This window comes from Amia ocellicauda, chromosome 3, assembly GCF_036373705.1.
Source record: "Amia ocellicauda isolate fAmiCal2 chromosome 3, fAmiCal2.hap1, whole genome shotgun sequence".
NCBI lineage: Eukaryota > Metazoa > Chordata > Actinopteri > Amiiformes > Amiidae > Amia > Amia ocellicauda.
Genome location: NC_089852.1, coordinates 20,501,093 through 20,528,141, shown reverse-complemented (window position 1 = coordinate 20,528,141; position 27,049 = coordinate 20,501,093). Strand labels below are relative to the sequence as shown.

At 39.3% G+C, this 27,049-nt stretch overlaps 1 protein-coding gene across 1 annotated transcript in view; it reads left to right on the top strand.

Annotated features, from left to right (window-relative positions):
- kcnh4a (potassium voltage-gated channel, subfamily H (eag-related), member 4a) overlaps positions 1-27,049 on the top strand; it is a 67,586-nt gene that overhangs the window by 13,452 nt on the left and 27,085 nt on the right. The window contains exons 2-4 of the mRNA XM_066699973.1: positions 11,600-11,833; positions 13,912-14,049; positions 14,847-14,977. Coding sequence (XP_066556070.1) covers positions 11,600-11,833; positions 13,912-14,049; positions 14,847-14,977 — 503 coding nt within the window. The remainder of the gene's footprint in view (positions 1-11,599; positions 11,834-13,911; positions 14,050-14,846; positions 14,978-27,049) is intronic.

Below are 27,049 nucleotides of genomic sequence, written 5' to 3'. Positions count from 1 at the left end.
TAATCTATTAACATCTATTTTTGAAAGCATTCTTACTTTACAGCATTTTTTCACACCTGCCTAAAACATTTGCACAGTACTGTATATATAATAAACATATAGACTACTTAAAAGATTTCTGAAAACTGATCCTTCTAAGCCTGCAGCTCTGACGATCCATAGGTTCTATGTCTTGTATTGATGCTTGGGTCAAAAGTGAGATATTTACCAGCACATTTGTCAGTTTTTTTTAAAGGAATTCAAAGGGCAAGAAAAAAGGAAGATGAAAAGGAGTAAATCAATAATTTAAACCTTCACAAAATTGAGCAATAGAATGAAGATATTTGACCAAGGGAGCCGGAATTGCTCTCTTTGTGACCCTCTGTCCTTGGGCTTACTGTATAGGCCAGGCGCTGAGGGACAAATAACAAAGTCTAGGGAGCAGTGAGGGATGTCCATTGTATCAAAGTGCTAGAATGAGTATATAATACAAGACTAAGTAAGCAGTAAGAGGAAGCATGGAAGATATTATTAGATTTGTGATTTATAGTCCTCCATCACCCTGACCCACTTAAGGTGATTGATGCTGTGCTGTTGTGAGTGGTAATAATCTTTCCCGCTAAACCCCTGGGTTGTGGCAGCTCCAAGACAAAAGGATAAGAACAGAGGGACTGCGCAATGCCTGGCTGCTGTAACACGTTCACTTTAAATGTGTCACCCATTACTTGGATTTCCGGGTCTGTTTTGATTGAATCAAACAGAGGCACAGTTGGCACTAGATTGTCACTTGCAGTGTTTTAGTCATGGGCGGGCTAGGGCCAGAGATTTTCCAGATGTATTTATTTGGCAATGCATTTCGCCACAAGGCAGTAGTTGTTACGTGACACACAGATTTTTTCAAATAGATTTACTCCAAAGGACGAGACATTATCATTACCACACTGAGCAGGGAGATTGTCCCACAGAGTAGGTAGCTACTCCAGACAGTTAGCCATATATATACTAACAAATGAATGCACATGAAACCAGGCAGGATTGTAATCCTTTTTGTCTGCAGAAATTCCTAATTTGCTTTATTGAACAAATGTGTCGCAGTTACATGTTGCAATGACTTTGGTCTTGGTCCTGTTAGAACAACACCTCTATAGTTAAGACTAAGAGCTGGAGAATGAAATCTCCTCTGTAGTAAAATTCATTAGGGCTCGGTGACGCAATTGTCAGTATTAACCCAGGCGATCGTTGACATAGGAGATCGGTCCCTAAAGGGTTTTCTGGGTCCTTACAGACACTCTTTGCTGCTGGTAATAAAAACAGCAACCAGACAAAATTCTTACTCTACACTAACTGGATAATTTGAAGGATTGGGGACTGGTAGGAGAAAACTGCCTTACTGCAGTTTACATTAGCCAACTAGAACTTGTGATCCAGGAATATCTTAGATCTATTCATGACTGACCTTTATGGTTTGTTCTGCAGTTTCTGACTTTGTTTAATGATTAAGCTTCTTTTCACAGTGTTCTCTCTGATTAATGTTTGATGAGCCCTGAAGCTTAAGATATCTAAATTATTGATACAGACACATGTATATTGTGCACACTGTGGGGTTTTCTTGTTTGTTTACAAAGCAACTTATAACTCAGTACCAAGGCCAGTGGGGAAGGGGACCAGGTGGCCAGGTCTCCAGCAATACATGAGACAATTAGTGTATTTGAATTAGATCAACATAAATGTTTTCCAGAAATGGAATTTGATAGTTGATTTTCTGAGAAGAAAACTTGTCCGGGATTGAATGATGATTTCATTCAAGTTCTGATGGGTTTCCAAACAGATTTACGTGGATCAGAAATTGTAGGACATGGCCCAGACACAGTAGTTGTGGAATGTGGAATTCTTATGCTTATGTTAATGCACCTTATTTTATCCTACTACCAGAATACATTAGAATTTCCAATTTGAAAGAAAATCAAAGGAATTTTCACTCAAGACAAAAGGGTTTATTTAGAAAAAATGCCTCTCAGACTGAGGAGGCTATTGTTGCTGTAAAACAGGATCACCCTAATTTCCATTAGATACTCTATTAGGAATTTTAACTTTGAAATTTTAACTTAACCAATTTATTATTGTTATCTATTGTTGCTGTAAACCAGGATCACCCTAAATTCCTTGCTGCTTGACTGCTCAATAGCAGCTGTGAAACACCTTATTGTGCAAAGGGAACACTGTGTACAGTGCTTTAATAATACAAAGCACAGGACAATGTGATACAGTAAGTTACACGGTGAAGCATAATTAAGGACAAGGCATTGCAAGGCCAACAAAAGAGGTGAAGAATTTTAGAACAATAAGTGTGAATAGGGAGCATGTAGTAGAAGTAAGCAGGTAATACAATATTCTTATGATCAGATCTCCAGTAGCGGGTAGTATGATGTTAATGCAGTGATAACAGTTTATGGGTTGCACAGCAGAGAGAGGGTTGGTAAACTAAGGAAACAAAACTGTGTAGAAGCAGGAGTGAAAAGTGAAATCACAGATACAGCGAGAATAGGGGATACTTACTTAGAACATAAGAACATAAGAAAGTTTACAGACGAGAGGAGGCCATTCAACCCATCGTGCTCATTTGGTGTCCATTAATAACGAAGTGATCCAAGGATCCTATCCAGTCTATTTTTAAATGTTCCCAAATTTTCAGCTTCTACCACATCGCTGTGGAGTTTGTTCCAAATTGTGACGACTCTCGGTGTGAAGAAGGGTCTCCTGTTTTCTCCTTGTATGCCTTGAAGCCCAATTTCCATTTGTGTCCGCGTGTGCGTGTGTCACTGCTGATCTGGAAAAGCTCCTGGAAAAGTGGTTGATGCCTTTCATGATTTTGAAGACTTTAATCAAGTCCCCACGTAGTCTCCTCTGTTCCAGGGTGAAAAGGATCAGTTCCCTCAGTCTCTCAGTAGGACATTCCCTTCAGACCTGGAATAAGTCTGGTTGCTCTAGTCTGAACTGCCTCTAGAGCAGCAATATCCTTCTTGAAGTGTGGAGCCCAGAACTGTCCACAGTATCCAGATGAGCCCTAACTAGTGCATTGTACAGTCTGAACATTACTGCCCTTGTTTTAAATTCTACACTTTTGACAATATACCTTAATACTCTGTTTGCCTTTTTTATTGCTTCCCCACATTGTTTGGATAGGGAGAGTGAGGAGTCCACATAGACTCCCAGGTCTTTCTCATGCGTTACTTCTTCCAGTTCTATTCCTCCCATAGTGTAATTATAGTGGATATTTTTGTTACCTGCATGTAATACCACAATTGAATTTCATCTGCCAGGTGTCGGCCCACAACTGAATATTATCTAAGTCCCTTTGAATAGCCTGTGCTGCAGAGATTGTATCTGCTGAGCCACCTATTTTAGTATCATCTGCAAATCTGACAAGTTTGCTAACTATCCCAGAGTCCAGGTCATTAATATAGATTAGAAAAAGCACAGGCCCTAATACTGATCCCTGTGGAACTCCACTAACAACCTCACTCCAGTTAGAAGCGACTCCTCTAATCGACACCCTCTGTTTCCTACACATCAACCAGTTCATAATCCAACTACTTACATTACCCTGAATGCCTACAACTTCCAATTTGAGGATCAGTCTTTGGTGTGGAACCTTATCAAAAGCTTTTTAAAAATCTAAGTATATCATATCATATGCTTTCACATGATCTGCAGCTGCAGTTGCATGTTCAAAGAACTTTAATAAATTAGTAAGACATGATCTGCCTCGTCTAAACCCATGTTGACTATCACCAAGAATATGTTTTTTGTCTAATCATTTTTTCCAACATTTTACAAGTGATGCAGGTGAGACTGATTGGTCTATAATTTCCTGGCTCAGTTTTGTCCCCTTTCTTGTGGATTGGTATGACATTTGCTGTCTTCCAGTCAGTTGGCACATCCCCTGTTCTAAGTGTCATTTGGAATATTTGAGTTAGCGGCCTATAAATCATTTCCCTCATTTCTTTAAGTACTGTTGGAAATATACCATCTGGCCCAAGTGATTTGTTTGTTTTTAATTCTGCTAGTCCCTTTAGTACCTCCTCCTCATTGATCCAGATCTCTCTGAGGGTTTGACTGGACTGATTGTTAACCTGTGGTATGTTTTTTCTTTTGTAAAAACCTCTGTGAAATACTCCTTGAGAACATTTGCCACATCTTGTTCATTTTCCAAGATACTTCCATTTTTGCCCTTTATCTGTTTCACTTCCTCCTTTATTGAGCTCTTGCTGTTGTAGTATTGAAAAAAACTCTTTGCATTAGTTGTAACTCCAAGAGCTGTTTCTTTCTATTTCCCCTCTTTGCTTTCCTGATCTATTTCATAAGAACTCTTAGCAGTTCAACATATTCTTTGTATTTTGTTTTTTCTCTATCCATTTTGTATGCGCTATACAACATTTTTGTTCATTTTTTTGGCCAATGTCTTTTGGTCCTCAATTTGGTATGTTTTGGTAAAAACAATTCCTGAGCCTCAAGTAGTATATTCTTAAAATATAACCATCCGTTTTCAACTGAATCTGTATCCAGTGTGCTCCAGTCTAACTCTTCTAAGTGCCGCCTCGTACCTTCAAGGTTTGCTTTTCTACAATTGTAGATCATTGTTTTAGACTTGGTCCTTGTTTTTTTAAAGTATGCTTCAAAGATAACCATATTGCGATAACAGTTTGGCATTGGTTCTCTAACTAGTGTCCCTCTGACTCGATCTTGGTGATTTGAAAAGATCAAGTCAATGCATGCACTCTCCCTGGTTGGTTCCCTGACAAATTGAGTTAGAAAGCAGCCATTTACCATATTAACCATTTCTATTTCTGCTTCTGTAGTCCCAGCTGGGCTTTCCCAGTCTGTGTTTGGGAAATTGAAATTTCCAGTCCTGATTACACTGTACAATGCAACATCTTTCTGAATATCTGAGTTGGGTGGTCTGTAACACACTCCTATCACTAATCCTCAGGATCTTTTATTCCAAAGTTTAACCCACAAAGATTCTGTTTCATTACTAGGATCTAATTTGAGTTCTTCTGCCTCAATGTCATTTCTGATATATAATGCAACCCCACCACCTCTTCGATTTTGCCTGTTTCTCCTAAACTGTGTGTATCCTTTCAACTTGTATTTATCCCCATCATTTTTCTGTAAGCCATGTTTCTGTCAATCCTACAACATTATAGTCACACACCAGCACTGTGGCTTCTAGGTCCAACATCTTGTTCCTTATACTCCTGGCATCGAGGCACAGATATTTCAGGACTTTCCTACTAGCAGTTTCCCTTTGTTTTATTTCCTTAGTGGTACATGTCCCATTGTCAGAGCTCCTTGCCCCCCTGGTCCATAGTTTAAAAGATTCTCAATTTGCAATTTGCAAACCTGGGCTAGCAGTGGGAGCAATAGGTGGATTCAGTAACATCTATTTCTGGGCAAGTTTGCTTTGTCTCATCTCTCTAATTTCTGGTGAAGCACAGAGTTGAGTTGAATAAAGGAGGATTAGAATTAGTAGGCATAGAAGAAGTTGCAGTAAAAAGATAGAAGTCCTAACAATATATAAGTAAGCAGGAGCACAGGGAAAGCAAAGTTTAAATGAAAGTACATAAGAGCAAGAGCGCTGAGCAGCCCAGGAGATTGGGTTGCTGTATTACAGGTGCAGTCTGAACACTATGGACAAGAGTATGTTCCATCCACTCATTTCTTAGCTCATTGTGAGCAAATGGGGATGCAAATTATAGGTCTCATTAACCACGTGGCATACTACTGTTCTCCTGTCCATTTCCAACTAATCTTTTCAGATGAATTTTTTTGTTTGCAATGGCAAAAGTGGCTATTTTAGGAAGAACCATTACCAAACAATGTAAGACAAGAAAAATGCAAATTAAAGGTCTCCATTAAAGTGGCATGCTTAGAATTTGTGCAATGCACTGTCAATACTTGGAGTGTCTGTGAGGTGCTGCTTTACAAATGTAAGATGTTTTAACATTATTACATATTATATTTTTTCTGTGTTGTGCCTGCTTCAAGATCTTGGTTTACTGTTTAAATTATTAACCATTGAGTTCTATATGTATGCCCACAGCTTAACAGCCTGTCTGTACACTGTGCCACGGGCTGACAGTTTTTAAGGTTGACAGAGTAGCTTTCAGTTGCCAAGGTAATGGATGCAGCTTCTGCTTTGCACAGGACTACCTCGCTCAGCCAGGTTCCTTAGTGGACCATTGTCACTGTTCGTACGCACTGCTTCTCAACTCCACTGGCATCTGTCAGACATTTTCTTTTCTTTCCCAGTTGACAAGGCTAACCCTAATTCCACATCAAGAATCCCTTGGGTAGGCTCCCATCCTGCCTGGGGTCTGTGGGTTTGATTGCTTGTATTCTTTCCCATTCAGGTTTTTTTTTCTTGTGTTTTTAGAGCTAAGCAGGGACTGATTTAATAATCCATCAAGTCCTCTTTAATACCACTTTATCTGAGTAATTTTCTTTGTTTGAGATAAGATTTGGAGGTTTAGGCTATACACAGTCTTGGGTCCAGAGAGCTTTAATTCCTGTTATCATCTTTGACTGTTTAATTTGAGATCACGTACTATGCACACTGCCTGCTCTTATGCAAGAGTACCCTGGTACATTGACCATAGGATTTTTGCACTGGTTGTATCATAGTTTTACATGTGGTTTCCTAGGATTTTGACAGGCATTAACTGTGATATACTGCACTCTAACATTAATAATAACAATTATTATTGGTAGAGCAGAGTAAACATGCCATATAATTATTTATCCTGGTCCAGTGTAGTAAAGCACAGTGAAGGCATGTTAAAACCTTAGGAAACTCTTGTACAACTATGTTAACACCTATGGTACATTTACCAAGGTAAACTTGCATGAGGGTGATAGTGTCCTCTGTCCTTGCCACTTGCTTCAGTGTTAAAATAAACATTTTCTCAAATGTATTATCCTTTTTCTGAAGAAGTTACTTAACAGCCTACAGTACACTTGGGTAACAGAAATCCATTTTTCTGCATCTAAATCCCAAGCCACTCCATTTAAAACCAGGCTAAGGAATGGCTAAGTTTAGGACTCTGCATGGAAGAACACAGACACTGAAACATGTGTGTGAATGAGTTTCGTTTTCAAAATGCAGGGGTGAATGAATGGCAACTCACAATCCACAAATGCTTACAATGTAAAATGCATAAAATATCACTATAATCACATTGTGTTAACATATAGTCAATACTGCAAGGATTCTGAGAATCCTTGTTGGTAACTTCTACATGATGCACCCCCTGCAGCTGTATCATATTCTGACATCAATTTCTTCTGTTTTTCTATTTATTATTGATTTTATAACTGGTATTTTGGAATTGTGGTTAAGGAGTCTTATTCAGCCAATGGCACTCAGAACTGCACTTCACCAATAACCCCCAGCCCACCCCTGGATTATTGGATGGTTAAAACAGGGACAAATGCTAAACCTAAAAACCCTTTAAGAAAATGTGAGGAAATATAAATCAATAATAGAAAACTGATGCTTCATCTACTTTAAGTAAGGAAAAGGTCTGGGGTTAAGGCAGGGCTTTCCAGTCTTTCTTAATACATACTGCATAACAGTGCATGTTCATGTTCATTTTGAAGAACTTAAAACATTTTAACTTTTATTTTATATTTTCAAAAAATAAAACATCATAAACAAAAAAAATACCCCCATTTTTGAAACCCCAATTCTTTATTGTGTGGCCCCAAATGATGACCTTAGGGTTGGAAACCACTGGGTAAAGGACTAGCATGCCAGCTGTTCTCACTGTTAAATCCTACCTTGCCTGTCAATCATCATGCACTGAGGTATGAGGGGCCGTTCAATTAAAAAATAACAGAAAAATAAATCATATACCAAAATGGATATATCATATACCAGAAAAAATGTCACTCTGCAAAAAAATATATACCATATATACCAGAAGAAATATGTCACCTTGCACAAAAATATATATACCAAAGTCCCGTGGTGGAGATGTTGGGTTGGACATGCACAGTGTGCCCAGTTGGTTAGAGATGAGAGTGGATCCTTCACAGGGTCACAGGCATTAATCAAGATACCATTCAAGAAGCTTAAATTAAAGTGTACAAGTGTACAAGGGTCACAGGCATTAGAGCCAAATGAGGGAGACATCCATGTGAGCATTTAGAGCAGGAGATGATCATTATCGCTGAGTGTACATATACATTAATATACATATATTATATTACAATTACAACAGGTTTTAAATTATTGGTACTGTAGTTGTTATTTATGATTTTTTAAAGCTCTGTTTTTTTTAAATGTAATTTGGTGGTGAATTGTCGATGTATGACCAATGTGATGCTGTTCAAGTTTATAACAAATGAAGGAAGCATCACATTTGACAAAACATATCGGGTAATAATAATCAAAATCAAGGTAAGCCAATTCGAAAAGTGAAACCAATCTAGTTTCATGACTGTACAGTCCAGCCCTTACATAGTAATTTTGATCAAACTGTCAATTACGTTGCTACAATGTTGTGGCAACATTGTGTGTTAGCTGGGTAGTTACTTCAATCTAGACTAAAGCTGTATATAGAGTACATATACATATAGGTAGGCTATATAAATATGTACACATATATTTTGTTGCTATTTTCTGAATTAATATGTTAATTGGAGAACACATTGATGCACTAGACGTCCTATCATACATCTTTAATAATGACCCTTCTTCTGAAAGCACCAACTTGAAAAAAGCATAGCCTATTAATAATAAAGTACAGCATACAATAAAAAATAGCAAACAATGTATACACTAGCCTCAACTTTAATATAAGCTTCTTGAATGTTATCTTGATTAATGCCTGTGACCCTGTGAAGGATCTACTCTCATCTTTAACCAACTGGGCACACTGTGCATGTCCAACCCAACATCTCCACCACGGGACTTTGGTATATATTTTTTGTGCAACATGACATATTTCTTCTGGTATATATTTTTTTTGCAGAGTGACATATTTTTTCGGCTGTATAATATATCCACTTTGGTATATGATATATCCATTTTGGTATATATATATTTTTTTCTGCTATATAACATATCCACTTTGGTATATGCTTTATTTTTTCTGTTATTTTTTAATTGAACGTCCCCTCATACTATGGATGTCTAAATTTAGCTACCAAATCATTATACTCATATCTAAATGTCTAGTAACTGTGTTGTGCTGTATGTTGAGAAGGGGGTTGATAGTGCTATGATTAGAAAACCTGTTGTGTTTTATCACAGAGACTGACAGTTCGAGTTCCATCTACAAAAGCTTTCTTCCATATAGTCTTGGTTTCTATCTCTCTTGGTATTTAATATTTAGGTGCCAGAAGCAGATGGGATTCCCTCCAAACCTTGTATTGCTTGTCAAATAAAAGACAATGCTATAAAGATGTTTACAATCTCATCAGTAATACAATCAGTACATTTTTTTTTAAGAATTACAAAAGTCCAGTTGCCCCTTCAGTCAGTCATCTCGGTAACGTATAACCAATAACTAAATATCCATGCATCCATTTCCCCGATCTTCATGAATTATTATTATCTTTGTTTCTATTTATGTATTTATTGTGTTGTGATTTGTGTTGTAATTGTCCCTATAAGGACTTTATTGTCAAGAGCCATTTACAAAAATCTCTGGCCTTTTATTTTGAACGGGAGACAGTTTATTTCTAATATATCCTGTTTTGTTTTGTTTTTCAGTACAATGATAGTTTTACTAAACCTCCCACACATTCATACACAATCCCTAGAAATTACTGAGCTAAACAGAACAAGAACCTGTAAAACTATTTTCTCTCTCTCTCTCTCTCTCTCTCTCTCTCTCTCTCTCTCTCTCTGCTAAAGAGTACATTTGGTAACAATTAAATGCAGTCAAATCACAGAACAGTATATGCAACAGTTTAAATGCAGACGACTGAGGAATACAAGTAATGGAAACGTGTGAAATAATGATGAACAATTGTATATATCAAGAACAAGGATCTTAATACCTTTGTAATTTGTATTATGAATGCATGGCAGGCATTGTGTTGCCTATCTGTGTAAATGAATTCTGTAACTTTAGTGTACAATATGCCTATTAAGGTGTACGTCGTTGAATTAAAGATGAAGCCTTTTCAACTTTATACGCTTTTTGTGTAGGTAGCCCACTATATCTGAATATGTTAAAAGTGCGCGTAAAACAAATTTAAAATGTATTATGTTATTGAGGGATGTATTACAAAAAAATCCTCAAGAAACAGCAGGTTTGAATATAAAATCCCAGCCTTTTGGGATTTATGCCACGACCAAAAAAAAAGGTATTTTCAGACCGGCGGTGAAACAATACCCTTTCAAAATCAATTAAAATGTAAAAGGTAGCGAGCAGACAGACACAGAACAGTTTGCAAAATGTACCGGACCCTAATGAGATGTCCCCCCCTGACAAGAAAGGCACCGCGCTCACATGAAACAGGCAGGGCAAGGTAATGTGTGGCTGTGAAGAGAGGTGTGAATACAAAAGTATATATCTGACAGCTTCTACATGCATAAAAAGCAAGATACAAGCTGGAGAGATAGCTTGGATCAGAATGGCACTAATTACACGCTGGGAAAACTGAGGTACTGTTATGTAACGGAGTTTAGATGGTGCTCAGGAGGTGGAAAATGAGTGCGAGAGGTCTAGGATGTATAAAAGAGCCGTCGCTTTTAGAAACATTGAATTAACGTTTGCCAACTTCACTTTTCTAGCCCGGGTGTCTGCGCATGCTCTGGGCGCTAAATGAGTCGGAAATGATATGATATTCAAACCATTGAAAAGCAATGGAGAACAAGCTCCGAAATGCATCCTGAAACTTTTCGTCAATATGCTGCTTTTCTCAAAGGCGCTGACACTACCAAGCATCCCCCTTCACTAACGCGGCTCGCTAATTGCTCCCCAAAGTCAACAGCTGCGATAAACAGTTGCCGAGTAGGATGGTAAAGACGGATTTTCACATTCATTCCCGTTTTGAAGTAACAACGTTTGAAGCTGTAAAACGTTGGAGGGCAGGTTTACAAGGTTGATATTAGCAGAAACAGTTTTTTTCCCCAGTGTTGTTTTTTAAAATGTGTTGTTTTACACCAGGTGTTTAAATGTGCATACATAGTGCTATACGTTTTTACTATTCTTGTAATCTACTTCTTGAATAGCCCATGTTTTAAGTGGAGTGTATATCATGCCTTCATTTTAAATGATTACACAAGTCCTTCTATAAAAGGCTATATTTTCCAAAAAAAGTGATATTTGATCAATATGCTATTAATAAGCCATGCATACACTGTAATCAAATGTTGTCCATATGGCAGTTATATAAGTAGAAACGCTGTGGATTTTGAAGTTGAAGTTGAAGTGGAATTATCACTGTTGTTTTAATCAGAATTAGATGAGCATCAAAAAGTGGAGACAGATCATTCATCTTCCTTTGGCCCTCATGTCAGCGCATTGCATGGCTGTGTACACTCCTTAGAAGAGGTAACTTTCCCTGTCCTTCAGTGTTGCTCTCTCTCTCTCATCACACACAGACAGTAACTTTCTGCTGGGGAATGCCCAGGTGCATCGTGGCTTCCCCATCGTGTACTGCTCCGATGGCTTCTGCGAGCTCACAGGCTTCGTGCGCACCGAGGTCATGCAGAAGAACTGCAGTTGCCGCTTCCTGTACGGGCAGGAGACCAGCGAGCATGTCTCACAGCAGATGGAAAAGGCGCTGGAGGGGCGGCAGGAGTACCAGTCTGAGGTGCGCTTCTACAAGAAGAACGGTGAGACCTAGCACTGATCGACACAACTACCTCAGCCACATCTCCCAACTGTCGCCCTGCAGATGATGGAGAGTCTGGGTGGCCAACTGGGGAAATCGAATTGTACTACAGGATGTTGAACTGTAGGATCAACTACATTATAAATGAATTTCCCCAGTCGACTGCTTTAGCTCCACTCAGTGTCTCACAGCCTTGCTTTGTTTAAAGTGATGAGAGACTCCACAAACATAATGGAGTTGTAGTTGTCCTTTTTCCATAAAGAACTTCCATGTTCATGGTATGAATGGATGTTTTTGCTCTTGTAGTGTACACAAGGCCAGGATATCTGCTCCTACTAATGTGTTAGTCTGCTCTGTTTTGTGCTTGGCATTGTGTCCTATATGTATTATGTATCTGTCAACCCTGCTCCGTTCAGAACAGGCTCTATTTGTTACTTACATTTACTTTGATTTGTTTATTTGTTATTTATCTGGTTAGTGTATATGTTGTTATAAATTATGCATATTCTAATACTGTCTTCAATTGAAATTAGACTTCCTATATTTACCTCAGCTCTTTGTTTTTGTTTATGGGGGGATTTAAATTGTTTCCCTAGTCCATAGAAATAATAATAAAAACAAAATAATAATAATAATAATAAAATGTTGAGGGGCTTCCAAGTGAATTGCTCAGTCACTTGCAAGGATCTGGACAGATACTGTTTGCCAACTATAACCAGCACTGTCCAATGTCCCATGCTAATAAGAGGGATGAGTGCACTGTGCAAGATGCTTTAGCATCTGTGAACAGCTGTTCCTAAAGTGAAAAAACAAAACCAAACACAGAGGTGAAGAAGTGTCATAAAATATGTTCTTCTTTTACAAGATACCATAAGTACATTAAATACTTGTAGTGTTGTACCACTGGGAGTATATTTTCATAGTCTTATAAAGGAATGGTAAATTTAACATGACTGTAAAGTTTTATGTACATGGACCATAGATTATAAACGTGCTATTTCCTCCATAGCAGCAGTGTAGAAATGTCGCAGTTCAGTTCAAACCCGGCTGGAGATGAAACCAAATCTGAATGAATTCACCTAAGAGTCACTCTGATGCATCACCAGAACCCTGTTGCCATTGCCAACGCCTGGATTACTGAATGGCATCTGCTGGACCTGTGTCAGCCCTCCGTTATCAGTAACAGCTGTGTGTCTGTTCTCCAGCTGGCACCAGGGCCCTGCTGTTCACAATCCAAGTACACAAAGTGAAAGGAAGAAGGCCACACTTGGGTGCTTCACGTGTATCTGAGAAGGCTTGAGTTGTATGTATTTGCCTCTCCCAGTCTGGTGCAGCAGGCATGCAGTGTTCAGTCAGGTTGCGTAATGATTCCCTTGTTTAAATTGCCCTCCTAAAGGGGTGACATAACTGATGATTTCTAAATTGGTGTATAACCCCTACCCCCTCCAAAAGAGCAATTGATTAAATATATATATGAACCTTAATCACAATCTCTTTAATGACTTGTGAAAGCCTCCTTTCCAAATAATGCATTACTGTTATGTATAGAGGGGGGAGGTGACAAGTGCCAGATGCATTAATGGTGTTTTACTAGACACATCCTGTCACCATGGCTTTATGCTTGTCTGCGGCACATGTCACTGACCTATGGAGGGCCATATTAAAGTAGAAGCAGTGGTAAAAACCATCTTTATCTGAAGAGCTGTTAATGAACTGGCAGGATTTCAGCTCAAGGGCCTTCATGTAATAAGTTTTATCTACCCACCAAGCTGTACCTCTGGCACAGTCACTGTTGCTCTGGAAAAAAAAAAATGTTAATGAAGCCGTTGCAATGGCAGAATCCCAAAGAACATCATAGTCAGAGTTTTTTTCTTTTTATAATTTTTTCATCTAAAAAAATAAAAGCCTTTTCGGATATGAAGATAAAAAATGATCAGAAACAGAAAAAGTTCCTCAATAAGCTGGGTGCTCAGGGAATCGTGTCCGGGGCTCCCTTTAAAGGAAATGGCCTCACTGAACCGTAAAGAAACGTTAATCTCTGAGAGGTGTTAGCTTTGAACTTTTGCCTGTTCTTTGCAGGGACCCCTTTCTGGTGCTTGCTGGACATTGTGCCCATTAAGAACGAGAAAGGTGAAGTGGTGCTGTTCTTGTTCTCCTTCAAAGACATCACAGAGACACGGGGGAAGACTCACCACAGCGGCAGAAAAGAAGGTAGGGGTGTGTGTGTGGGGGTGGAGGGGAATAGTGGAAGTAAAAGATAATTTCTGACAAGGCACCAGCATTACCTGAGCTCGAGTCAGTCTGCCAGACTAGTCAGATATCTCAAAGGCACTTCACAGTTCGTCTTTCATTCACTTGTTTCAGAAGCTTCTTTCCTCTACACACTGTGGATTATTCGGTCCTGTACCCAGGGATATAAGTAACACCACTGCCTACCGGTTGGAACCACTTCATGATTAATGAGCTGGGGGCTCTTGTGTAAAAGGCCGCTAGAGATTTAATGCCCATTAACTTTATTTTTATTGGATTTTCATTTCACACACAGACCTGAGGACTTCAGGTTCTTTCAATCATATGCATATACACTTTTGCTTTTGTGTTTCTTCTATGCACATTTGAAAAAGATTTTGGCAAGCTGAAATGGATCGCACTGCAGGGAATTGGGAATCTTTTTTATTTTTTTGTACATTCAAAAACAGTTATGTTTATGGTACAGCAAGTCACTAGGGGACCACAATAGACTGCAACCATGGGAACATCTGTTAAGTAACATCTGGCTGAGATTACACTTGTAGACCATTCAGATAATCTCGTGTACTTTAATTCTGTTATGTTTATTCCTAATTTGATTCACTGTAATGTATGCATAATTGTGATTTTGTTACAAATATTACTTTGACTATAGTTCTGGTACCCTACATGTCCACGTCCCATATTCTTTGCTGGGGAAGAGAAAGTGTCCTGTTGCATATAATTTCCCTCTAATTTTGTTCTTTTGCTTTACTTTCCTTCAGAAGAGAAGCGCAGGAACAAAAAGAATAGCAGCTCTCACTTCACAGCGGCCAGGAAGCGGGGCCGCACTGTCCTCTATCACCTGACCAGCCAGTTCTCGAAGAAGAGCAAGAGCGAGGTGAAGCTCAGCAGTGTAAGTAGAGGTTGGCTGGAGCTGGCACTGTACACTGAATCGCACACTATCTGTGGCCAAGAGCCCACTCTCAGTGTGGCTTCACATTTGGAATTAGTACTACTAGCTATGCTTAAAATGCAGTGCTTGGGCTTCCAGTTCTTCCAGTTACACATAAAGTCCCTGTGGTCAACTTTCACATCTGAAACCAAGATCCACCATTCTGTTGTTTAAGGTTACTCCTTGCATTCGGATTCCTGCTTAATTTAAAACAAATACATAAAAAGTGCTCTGATTGTCAGGAAAGTTCATTTTTTTCTGAGCTGATTCCGCCCCCTGAGACGTACTTTCATTAAAATACTTATCTTCCGCCCTTATGGTCTGGTTTCAGCATTTGAGAAACTGAACCAATTCCTTCAGCTCCTTCTGGATCCATATTATAATGTTGCTTAAAACTTTATAGAAAGGTAATGAGATTCCCTCATCCTGTGACCTAACCTACCAAGATGCAAGGCACAGTGTCTCATGTAGTCATGAGCATACCAGCCTGAGATCATTCCCATTTTCCGCAGTGTGTGCCCTCATCCACACGATCAAGATTCAAATTCAGCAGTAGACTTTTAAATTGAGATCCGTGTCTTAACCACCCACCCTAATGGTGAAAAATGCCCCATTCATTACTAAACACATATATAACATGGAAGCCAGCTGTTATTATCAAAATACTGGAGAGAGTATGTGATCTCCCCTTGTTGTATAGTAAATGCAGCACAACTAAGACAACAGGTATTCAATACATACAGTATATGAAGGTGTACACAATACAGTATACACTGATCAGCCATAACATTATGACCACTGACAGGTGAAGTGAATAACACTGATAATCTCGTTATCATGGCACCTGTCAGTGGGTGGGATATATTAAGCAGCAAGTGAACATTTTGTCCTCAAAGTGGATGTGTTAGAAGCAGGAAAAATGGGCAAGGGTAAGGATCTGAGTGACTTTGACAAGGGCCAAATTGTGATGGATAGACGACTGGGTCAGAGCATCTCCAAAACTGCAGCTCTTGTGGGGTGTTCCCAGTCTGCAGTGGTCAGTACCTATCAAAAGTGGTACAAGGAAGGAAAAGCGGTGAACCTGCGACAGGGTTATGGGCGGCCAAGGCTCATTGATGCACGTGGGGAGTGAAGGCTGGCCCGTGTGGTCCGATCCAATAGACGAGCTACTATAGCTCAAATTGCTGAAAAAGTTAATGCTGATTCTGATAGAAAGGTGTCAGAACACACAGTGCATCGCAGTTTGTTGCGTTTGGGGCTGCGTAGACGCAGACCAGTCAGGGTGCCCATGCTGACCCCTGTCTACTGCCGAAAGTGCCTACAATGGGCACGTGAGCATCAGAACTGGAGCACGGAGCAATGGAGGAAGGTAGTCTGGTCTGATGAATCATGAGTTCAAGGTGTTGACTTGGCCTCCAAATTCCCCAGATCTCAATCCAATCGAGCATCTGTGGGATGTGCTGGACAAACAAGTCCGATCCATGGAGGACTCACCTCGCAACTTACAGGACTTAAAGGATCTGCTGCTAACATCTTGGTGCCAGATACCACAGCACACCTTCAGAGGTCTAGTGGAGTCCATGCCTCGACGGGTCAGGGATGTTTTGGGACCTACACAATATTAGGCAGGTGGTCATAATGTTATGGCTGATCGGTGTATATTGTAATGAGACTGGCTTTTCTGGCCCTGGTCGTGGTTCCGCCACACCATGCGGCAATAACGGAGGAGGCGCAGGATGCAATCAAACAGGAACTTTTTTACAAGAACAGGTTTTGGTTGGAGCAACACTCTATTCTGACTGACATTGACTCATTCACACTCAAACTTGACTAAAACTGAAACTGGAACTTCCCCGCAGAAACTGTGATACCCCTATGTATTAGCTTGTACCCCGTGACTGGCTCCCCCAAACACGGCGTCCCCCGTGTTCCTGTTCAGGGCCACCCCTGACCCCCAGAAGTAACTAAACATTACACAGTTACTCCAGCATAACATGCACAGAACCCATGAACACATACCCCACATGACCCCTCCCCCAGTCCCAGATGACTACAATATATATGAGGTCTAAATCATGGCAGTTTTTGACAAGGAGAGGGCCAGAGGGCAAAACATTGCCATTACACCAGAAATAGGAGGTGGACATTTTTTGGCACAATTTCTGGAAGTCAAGTGTTATTGTAGTATTTTTTTTACAGCAGCTAGGTTAATTGTATTTACTATTGCTTAAAACTCAAGGTAGAAATCTGGCACACAGACAAACAGTAAAGTGGTCCATAATGTAAATAATATATATACTTATATATACACTCACCTAAAGGATTATTAGGAACACCATACTAATACTGTGTTTGACCCCCTTTCGCCTTCAGAACTGCCTTAATTCTACGTGGCATTGATTCAACAAGGTGCTGAAAGCATTCTTTAGAAATGTTGGCCCATATTGATAGGATAGCATCTTGCAGTTGATGGAGATTTGTGGGATGCACATCCAGGGCACGAAGCTCCCGTTCCACCACATCCCAAAGATGCTCTATTGGGTTGAGATCTGGTGACTGTGGGGGCCAGTTTAGTACAGTGAACTCATTGTCATGTTCAAGAAACCAATTTGAAATGATTCGACCTTTGTGACATGGTGCATTATCCTGCTGGAAGTAGCCATCAGAGGATGGGTACATGGTGGTCATAAAGGGATGGACATGGTCAGAAACAATGCTCAGGTAGGCCGTGGCATTTAAACGATGCCCAATTGGCACTAAGGGGCCTAAAGTGTACATCCCCCATCCCCCCATTACACCACCACCACCAGCCTGCACAGTGGTAACAAGGCATGATGGATCCATGTTCTCATTCTGTTTACGCCAAATTCTGACTCTACCATCTGAATGTCTAAACAGAAATCGAGACTCATCAGACCAGGCAACATTTTTCCAGTCTTCAACTGTCCAATTTTGGTGAGCTTGTGCAAATTGTAGCCTCTTTTTCCTATTTGTAGTGGAGATGAGTGGTACCCGGTGGGGTCTTCTGCTGTTGTAGCCCATCCGCCTCAAGGTTGTACGTGTTGTGGCTTCACAAATGCTTTGCTGCATACCTCGGTTGTAACGAGTGGTTATTTCAGTGAAATACTCAGACCGGCCCGTCTGGCACCAACAACCATGCCACGCTCAAAATTGCTTAAATCACCTTTCTTTCCCATTCAGACATTCAGTTTGGATTTCAGGAGATTGTCTTGACCAGGACCACACCCCTAAATGCATTGAAGCAACTGCCATGTGATTGGTTGGTTAGATAATTGCATTAATGAGAAATTGAACAGGTGTTCCTAATAATCCTTTAAGTGAGTGTATAAGGGTGAGATTCAGTTCAACATAGCTGAAAATGTCCCCCATAGGCTGAGATTTTTAAGTTTTTTTCCCCTAGCCACACTTTTGTATATAATTAAAAATGGGAAATGAACTATGAAAATATTGCTTCCAGTTTGGGAGGTGAAATTAAGGAAATTATCAACTCTTTGCCTTGCTATTAAGCAAATACGTCATTACATTTTTATTATTTTCATGTGACTTAATGTGTACAGACTGGAAATCAGCACTAATAAAAATATATTACATTTTGGAATCTGACATTAGACTCTTTAAAGTGTGTAATAATGAGAATTTATTCTAGGCATTGTTGCATGAAAAAGGATCAACACAAGCGTGTTAGATTTCCCCACAGGCACATGTTGAACAGGGTTAAATTAACGGGGAAATAATAATAATTTCAGCTCAAAAGCAGGGGGCTGGGGCAGTATGGAGGATTGTTTAAACATGAGCTTACACTGTGAAGAATCTGTTAGTATCCTCAGGGGGACCATACATACAGTCCCCATACAGAAATATGGGCATGCTTCATTTGAAACACTTTCCTTACCAAATAATTCATCTGTACCTATTTATCTGATGGATTCTCTTTGAGGTTTATTGAACACTGATTAATCCTAGCCAATAGTAATAGAAATGACACAGTAAATGATTTGACATAAGAAAGGGAGTAGCCAATAATAAAATCTTCAGCTGATATCTGCCAGTCTCAATAGAGCTGCAGGCATCTGAAATGAAATGTTGTACCTTGGGCCTTTAACAGTATTCACTAGAGTGAATCAGTGATCACTGTCTGGCAGCTTTTACTTCAGTTTTCAGTGTGTTTGTGCTGATAACAGCCACACAGGCACACATTCACATCCAGACACACACACACACCCACACACACACCCACACATACACACACACACACCAAATCCACAGCTATCTGTGACAAAGTACAGAGCTGATGGGTGTGTCAGATGAGTGCTGTGTTGGGAAGGGAGTGTGTTGCTATGAGGCCTGAGGCAGTTGCTAAGGTTCAGGGCATTGTGTACCGACTGGGGAAACTCATTGTGGAATTAGATTGCATTGCCAATCCAGTGTAGAACTGTTGTGCTGCTGTGCCCTCAGTCCTTGTAGCAGCAGCAGACAAGGTTTTGTTAGCAGAGACTATTGGAGGCCGCACCACCTGACATCGAGATCGTCTTGCACTTTAGACATCATCTCATCAGTACTTTGATCAGGAAAGTAGGTATTTGATATATCATACAAGCCAGGATGATATATATTGGACAGATCTTGGCCATTTCTAAGGATATTCATTACCAATCCTCAAAATCAAAGACAAGCCCTTTCACCTGGTTCCTAAGCAGTAACGTGCACAGTACAGTAAGAGGTCAGGGGCTCGGGCACCCCCAGTTTCCCCCCGGTGCACGTCAGTGTAAGGGTTAATGTGAGGCCTAAAGGCCACAATACACTATGAAATTTCCATGAAATCAGATTTCATTAAATCTGAATACGTGAAATCAGATGAAATTGTGATGCAATCGCGCCCTATTGGCGTTTGGGAGCGAGACTACGTGGTGAAGTTTGGAGTTTTGAAAGTGAAAAGCAAGAAAGAAGATCAAGAGTGTAAATACTTTCTGTATACGCATATTTAGTTATGGCAGCTTCAGTCATGCTGTACATTGTGGAAAAAAGAAGACGGCTTCACTGAAGTCTGTGCAAGTGTACACTCAGTATTTGTTGAAGAAAATAATGAAAGCAATACTAGTTTCAGTATTGTATTTTGCAAAAATATATTTGTCCAACATACTTGCATATTTGTTCAAAACTTGTACTTTAATATTTTTGTGATATCTAACACTAATAGTCTTACATTGTTTCATGTGTGCATGTATTTATGCAAAACGAAAACAAACAAAAAACAACATTGTACACTTTTCTTTGCTAAACTATTTTTGTTACATTGAATCAGGGGTATGCATACATCTGGAAGGCACACTATATGTAACAGTATGGCACAACAATATAAATGACAAAACTATAGTATAATAATGATTTACTAATAATAAAACTAGCACAAATCGAGTAGTGTATTTAAATGGAAATATGAACATAAAACATAAAAATGATTGTTATAAATTACATCAAAACACCTTTTTTTCCTAAACGGGTACACTGCACAGTCAAAACGCATAGATGAAACAAGTGTTTATTTGCAGGGTATTCACTCTGTGTCCACTCAATCTGACTACAGTTGTAAGAAGACACTTGTTATGCTATACAATGCATGTGTTTTTCAAGCACATGAAAAACTGTAGACTGTACACTGTAGGTGAGGTAGAGATTGCAACTTGAACTTGATTTGCGTTTATGCAGCTATTTTATACATATATTTAGGAAAAGTCACAAACGGGTATCGACAGTGTATTCAGGAACACAGAGTAATTCAAATTAAACCTGTCAAACTGACCAGCCCTGCGCTTCTATAGTGTTAAATTATAACGGAGAATCACACTCGAGATCCCATCATGAGTACAGTATCTGTGTACAAACTGTAGAGTTACAGCCGCTAATGGGAACACTAAACTTTGGATTCAAACTGAATTCGTAAAAAAATATTGAAGACAAGGAAAGGTTTTCTGTTTCATTTGCATTTTTTTATGTTGTCCCACTGTCAGATTGTATTTCGGGAAGGCAGTCTTCATTTCATGAGGAGTCACAGTCTTTTTTGAAGCAGCATGTACCACTTTTGATTCATAGACACAAACGCTGCATATATTACATATTCTCGCTAATATGCAGTATACATATTCCAGTACTTCAGATGCAGTAAAAGGCATCATTTGCAGGGGGGACATGCCCCCCCACAACTCCACACTATTTGAAATCTGGTAAAATCGCCCCCCACTACTTTTTGATAGATGGGGATATGTTTGTTTCCTCTCCATTATCAGAAAGCTTTTGATAAGGTTCAACACCAAAGACTGATCCTCAAATTGAAAGCTGTAGGCATTCAGGGTAATGTAAGTTGATGGATTATGAACTGGTTAGGGATGCACCAAAATGAAAATTCTTGGCCGAAGCCGAAACCGAATATAATGAAACAGTTGGCCGAAGGCCGAATACCGAATACAGAACATGGTTTTTTGCATTTTTTTGCATTTATTTTGCACCATTGCATGAATTAAATAGTCTAAATGTGCTTTTTACTATTAAGACAAAATCAATTACAAAACTACAATTTCAAAATATTTATTTAACACTGAACATTTTTTTAACATTATACCAGCAGACATTATAGCAACAAAGCACAATATAACTTAAAATAAATAAATTAGTAAAATAAAAATATTAGTATTTGGCTATCTTTGAGCCCCCCTTCTTGAATAGCCTATATTAGGCCTATAACTGACTGAGGGTGCATAAATGTGTGGTGAACATGTTAAAACGTGGCATTTATTCAGGTAATTAATCAATCACCATATTGTATAGTATAGACTAGACAGGTGTGTATGAGGGAAAAGGAGCTGGATAGGAAAAACATGCTCCCACACAGTTTCTGCTTGCAAGTGTAAGGTCTTTGACCAAAACATTGCATTCTATTGAATAACACTTACTAGTAGAGGCAGCAGCATCTTTTTCAAATTAATCAATCACATATGCAATAACATGGCAGCTAATGGGGATCTGTATAAACACACTAAACTAACACATGAGAAGGGGTGTTATATGGTGACACATTATTGCTCTTCATACTCCTCTTCCTCTTACTCCCTTTTTTGGGTTTCTGCACATCATTAAAATGATTTCATTGGATTGGCTACATATTCATAGAGTCACGGTATGTGGTTGGGTAAAAAATATATAATCTCTAGGAATGATGACAGACAGTAACATCCTTTCCATTGCTCGGTACCGTGCACGCCAGCAAAGACGCAATGCAGACAAACCGCACGTTTCTCTTCAGCAGAATCTCCGCTACGCAGCAAAACATGCACGTCTCTATCGCAAATTGTTTCAACACAAATTAATACGTTGTAATTGATGCAATTGATGAATACTTCTCTAAAACAACAACTTTGTTAAATAAATATGTAAAAATACATTATTAGAAGCCGTATGGAAATGGCATAATAACAGCAGACCTGTCAATCTCGCGCATCGTGTCAGACTCTTGTATGATTGTTTCCCGACATTATCACAACTTTTTATTGTCACAATTTCAAATTAACTATAAAGGTTGTGACTATTTGTTTTATAAAGGAATATTTTGCCTTACAGCTGTAATTGACCAAACAATATGTTTTTCTTTTTAATTTTTTATACATTTTCATTCAATTGCCAGTTTAGCAATGTGAGCTGCAATGAAAATGACTTACATTAGCGTCCTTGTGGCAATGTTTTCCGGTCACAACAGCGAAATACAAAATGTATAAGACCTATCTAGCTAGCTAATTTATACAATCTACAAAGACTGCTGCTCTGCGTTCGGAAACACAACTGTGCATTCGAGTTCCAGCGAATACAGAAGAAATACTAATAGCTGGCTGCTATTTGATCTTACCATCAAAAATGTAACTGTTCGTAAAATGTATTCAGTCTTTTCACTTATTCTGCCGAACACCGAAAGTGATTTTTTTTGCTATTTTCGGACGAATTATTCGGTGCATCCCTAGAACTGGTCGATGTATAGGAAACAGAGGGTGTCGATTAGAGGAGTTGCTTCTAACTGGAGTGAGGTTGTTAGTGGAGTTCCACAGGGATCAGTATTAGGGCCTGTGCTTTTTCTAATCTATATTCATGATCTGGACTCTGGGATAGTTAGCAAACTTGTCAGATTTGCAGATGATACTAAAATAGGTGGCTCAGCAGATACAATCTCGGCAGCACAGGCTATTCAAAGGGACTAAGATAATATTCAGTTGTGGGCCGACACCTGGCAGATAAAATTCAGTGTGGACCAGTGCAAGGTATTACATGCAGGTAAAAAAATGTCCACTATAATTACACTATGGGAGGAATAGAACTGGAAGAAGTAACGCATGAGAAAGACCTAGGAGTCTATGTGGACTCCTCACTTTCTCCATCCAAACAATGTGGGGAAGCAATTATGAAGGCAAAAAAAACATGCTGGGTATATTTTCAAAAGTGTAGAATTGAGAACAAGGGCAGTGATGTTCAGACTGTACAATGCACTAGTTAAACCTCATCTGGATACTGTGTACAGTTCTGGGCTCCATGCTTCAAGAAAGATATCGCTGCTCTAGAGGCAGTTCAGAGGAGAGCAACCAAACTTATTCCAGGTCTGAAGGGAATGTCCTACTGAGAGACTGAGGAACTGAACCTTTTCACCCTGGAACAGAGGAGACTACATGGGGAGTTGATTCAAGTCTTCAAAATCATGAAAGGCATCGACCACATCAAACCAGAGCTTTTCCAGATCAGCAGGGAAACACGGACCCGGTGACACAAATGGAAATTGGACTTCAAGGCATTCAAGACAGAAAACAGGAGACCCTTCTTCACACAGAGTGTTGTCACAATCTGGAACAAACTCCCCAGCGATGTGGTTGAAGCTGCAAATTTGGGAACATTTAAAAATACACTGGATAGGATCCTTGGATCACTTAGATACTAATGGACACCAAATGAGCACGATGGGTTGAATGGCCTCCTCTCGTCTGTAAACTTTCTTACGTTCTTATGTTCTAAGTAAGTATCCCCTATTCTCGCTGTATCTGTGATTTCACTTTTCACTCCTGCTTCTACACAGTTTACCAGCCCTCTCTCTGCTGTGCAATTCATAAACTGTTATCACTGCATTTGTCACAATTGAAAACCATGCAGAACCTCAGGTAACATTGTAGCAGCACCCACCACCTTCCACCCCACCAAAGCTATAGTCATATTTCAGATTAATTCTCTCTCCAGTGCTGTCTTCAATTCATCCAATAGCTGCTTCTCACTGCAGCCATCATGCTGTCCATAGAGACCTGCAGGAATGGAGGCGGATGGTCATTTGCCAGCTATTAACACTGTGAACCACTGTGAACAAGTGTCAAGAACAGGGCAGGCTCAGATCCGGCTTCCCCTGCCTCAAACTAATGTAGGTGGCTGCTCATACAGGAAGATCTCCTCGGCTGTGCTAAGGGTGTCTCGACACCACAGCCTGGACTCAAACACAATATCTTCAAGGTTCACTCTGTGCTCAGTGGGAGCATTTGGGAGCTTAGATTCGAGTGCTTGGATCCTGGGCCTTGTCATTGCAGCCTATTTTTAGGAAGTCTTCATGACAATAGCCCTGGCTTTAAGACAGTGATTTGTAGTCCAGACCACCTGGCCCCCTCTGGGCTTAAGCTTGCATCCCCTCCTTCTCGTCTGTTTTCCCACAGCACACTTCCGATACTCTTCTCAAACAGATGGCAGAAATATATAAACCAAATGAGCTGCAAAGTCAAAACTGCTTTTGGTTTCTAATTTTCTGGATAAAGAGGGGGGGGGAGCGACAGAAAAATAGCACAGATCTCTATGGTGATAGTGAGAGTCTATAGGCAGGACCACACAGACTCCAGACACTTACAATAGGGGTGAGATTTTATTTTTTTGTTGGGATGCAGTAACTGGGAGGTAATTTTACACTGCATCGATGACAATGCTGAGGAAGGGCTCAGATCTATGGGGGGAACCCACCCACACACAGCATTCATTGATAAAATGCTCAAACTGCAAGCCATACAAATTTATTTGTATAGATCTTGCACACTTTTATTATCATTATTATATTCATTATTGATCATCCAAATCAAAGACAAGACCTTTCAAAGTACTGCAGAGATCATGTCTGAAAACAGAACAAACTATCATTTTCATCATTTCCTTTCTTTTTTGGAAAAGAAGGTAGACAAAGAGAATGACACCTTATTCAAATACCAACTGCATTTAAATATGAATCACCAGAGTTTAGAATAGTGTTAATCTATTCTCTCTCCCCCATCCCCCCCTCCCCCAATTGCAAATTGTGCTGTGAGATAAACACCCACAGAAAGCAGCCTCTGAAGGGGTCTTCGTAAGTACAGAAATAATTACCATGGCCCTTTCCAAACTCACTTCACCAGCAAGAGACAGAAATTAGCTGTCATGTTACAGGGCTGTATGCCTTAACTCTTAGGAAGCCTGTATGTCACATTCAGAGGCCTGGTATGTTGAGAGCCTATATTTCTGTCTATATTACCTCTCGTGGAAGGATAGATGAAAATCCTTGTTGGCGATTAGTGCTGGGTTAGGCGTGGTCTATAAAGACAGTAAGGAGTTATTCACACTTTATCCCTTACTCTGCAGTTTTTTGAAACTGCGGGTTGTGAATTGCATCCAGGTGCTGCTATGTAGGTTGCCGTCATGTATGATGAAACACAGCCGGCACTGAAGGAGCTGACGTGGGGTCTGAAGGGGGAAACGAGAGGGGTGAACCAGCTGCCTTTTAACAGTTATTAGTGACAGCTCAATCTATTATTAAACCTGCTGTGGGAGTCAGCACTGACACTCAGAAACCAGCACCAGAGGCAAAATAACTACCTTCAGATACCAGCAGATACACAACACGCTTTGTTAACTGCATTTCATAGAAGGGGTAGTGAGCAATGTAGAGGCACTTCAGTTGTGCCAGGCATTGAGATTTATGTATGTATGTATGTATGTATGTATGTATGTATGTATGTATGTATGTATGTATTTGTATATTTTTTAAACTACATGTATGTTGAACAGTATTTGTGCGTGTCTGTATTCATGCTCTAAAAGTGGATTTAGCACAGAAAATACAGATATTATTTTTTTTCCCCTCACAAACAGGGAACACAGGAAAAACAAACCAAGCTGGCCATCAATATTGTGTGTGTGTATATATATATATATATATATATATGAATAACATATCTGTCAAATAATAACTATTAATCAAAGCTTTCAATCAAACTCTCTGAATGTAGGCAAAATATTTGTATCATTGTATCATATAATTTACTTTTTATTTGCTGAGGTTTGTCTCATGGTTTACTATACTTTTCAGTTCTTTACCATTATTTAATTGTACCTTGCTATTACCATGGTATACTACAGGAAACTTGTATAAGGGTAGGACTTATTGTATTAACAACACTCAAACATTTCTAGTAAGAACACATTCATAATTCCATCTGCTAATAAATAAATAAATAAATAAATAAATAAATAAATACTTATTTTGTGTATTATAGTTGTTTTGAACAGATAACTCAGAGACCAAATAGACTTCATTGACCTTTTAAATAATTTGGATGACTTTTAAAGTTTATGGTGGTGAACTAAGGAGAAGATATATTCCCCCATTCTCTCTATTTTAAAAAAAATGTTTTTTGCCCAATATTTGTCTGAAGATGATGAGGGACATAAAATGTAATTACTGGGCACATTATCTGTGGAATGCTGTCCCAAAATCACAGGAAACTGACACCTACTGAAAGATTAAATATCTGTTTTCAGAAATTTCAATCAGATCGTATAATTTTCAATTTCTGTCTTATTTGTAAAATTACTTTTGAGAAGCACTTTCAGGTTGGTTCCACAAAAAGCACCCCTGCAATTAGTATTATATTGTATTCTGTTGCATGGGGCCATTATTCCATTAATGAAATAATTGTTTCATAC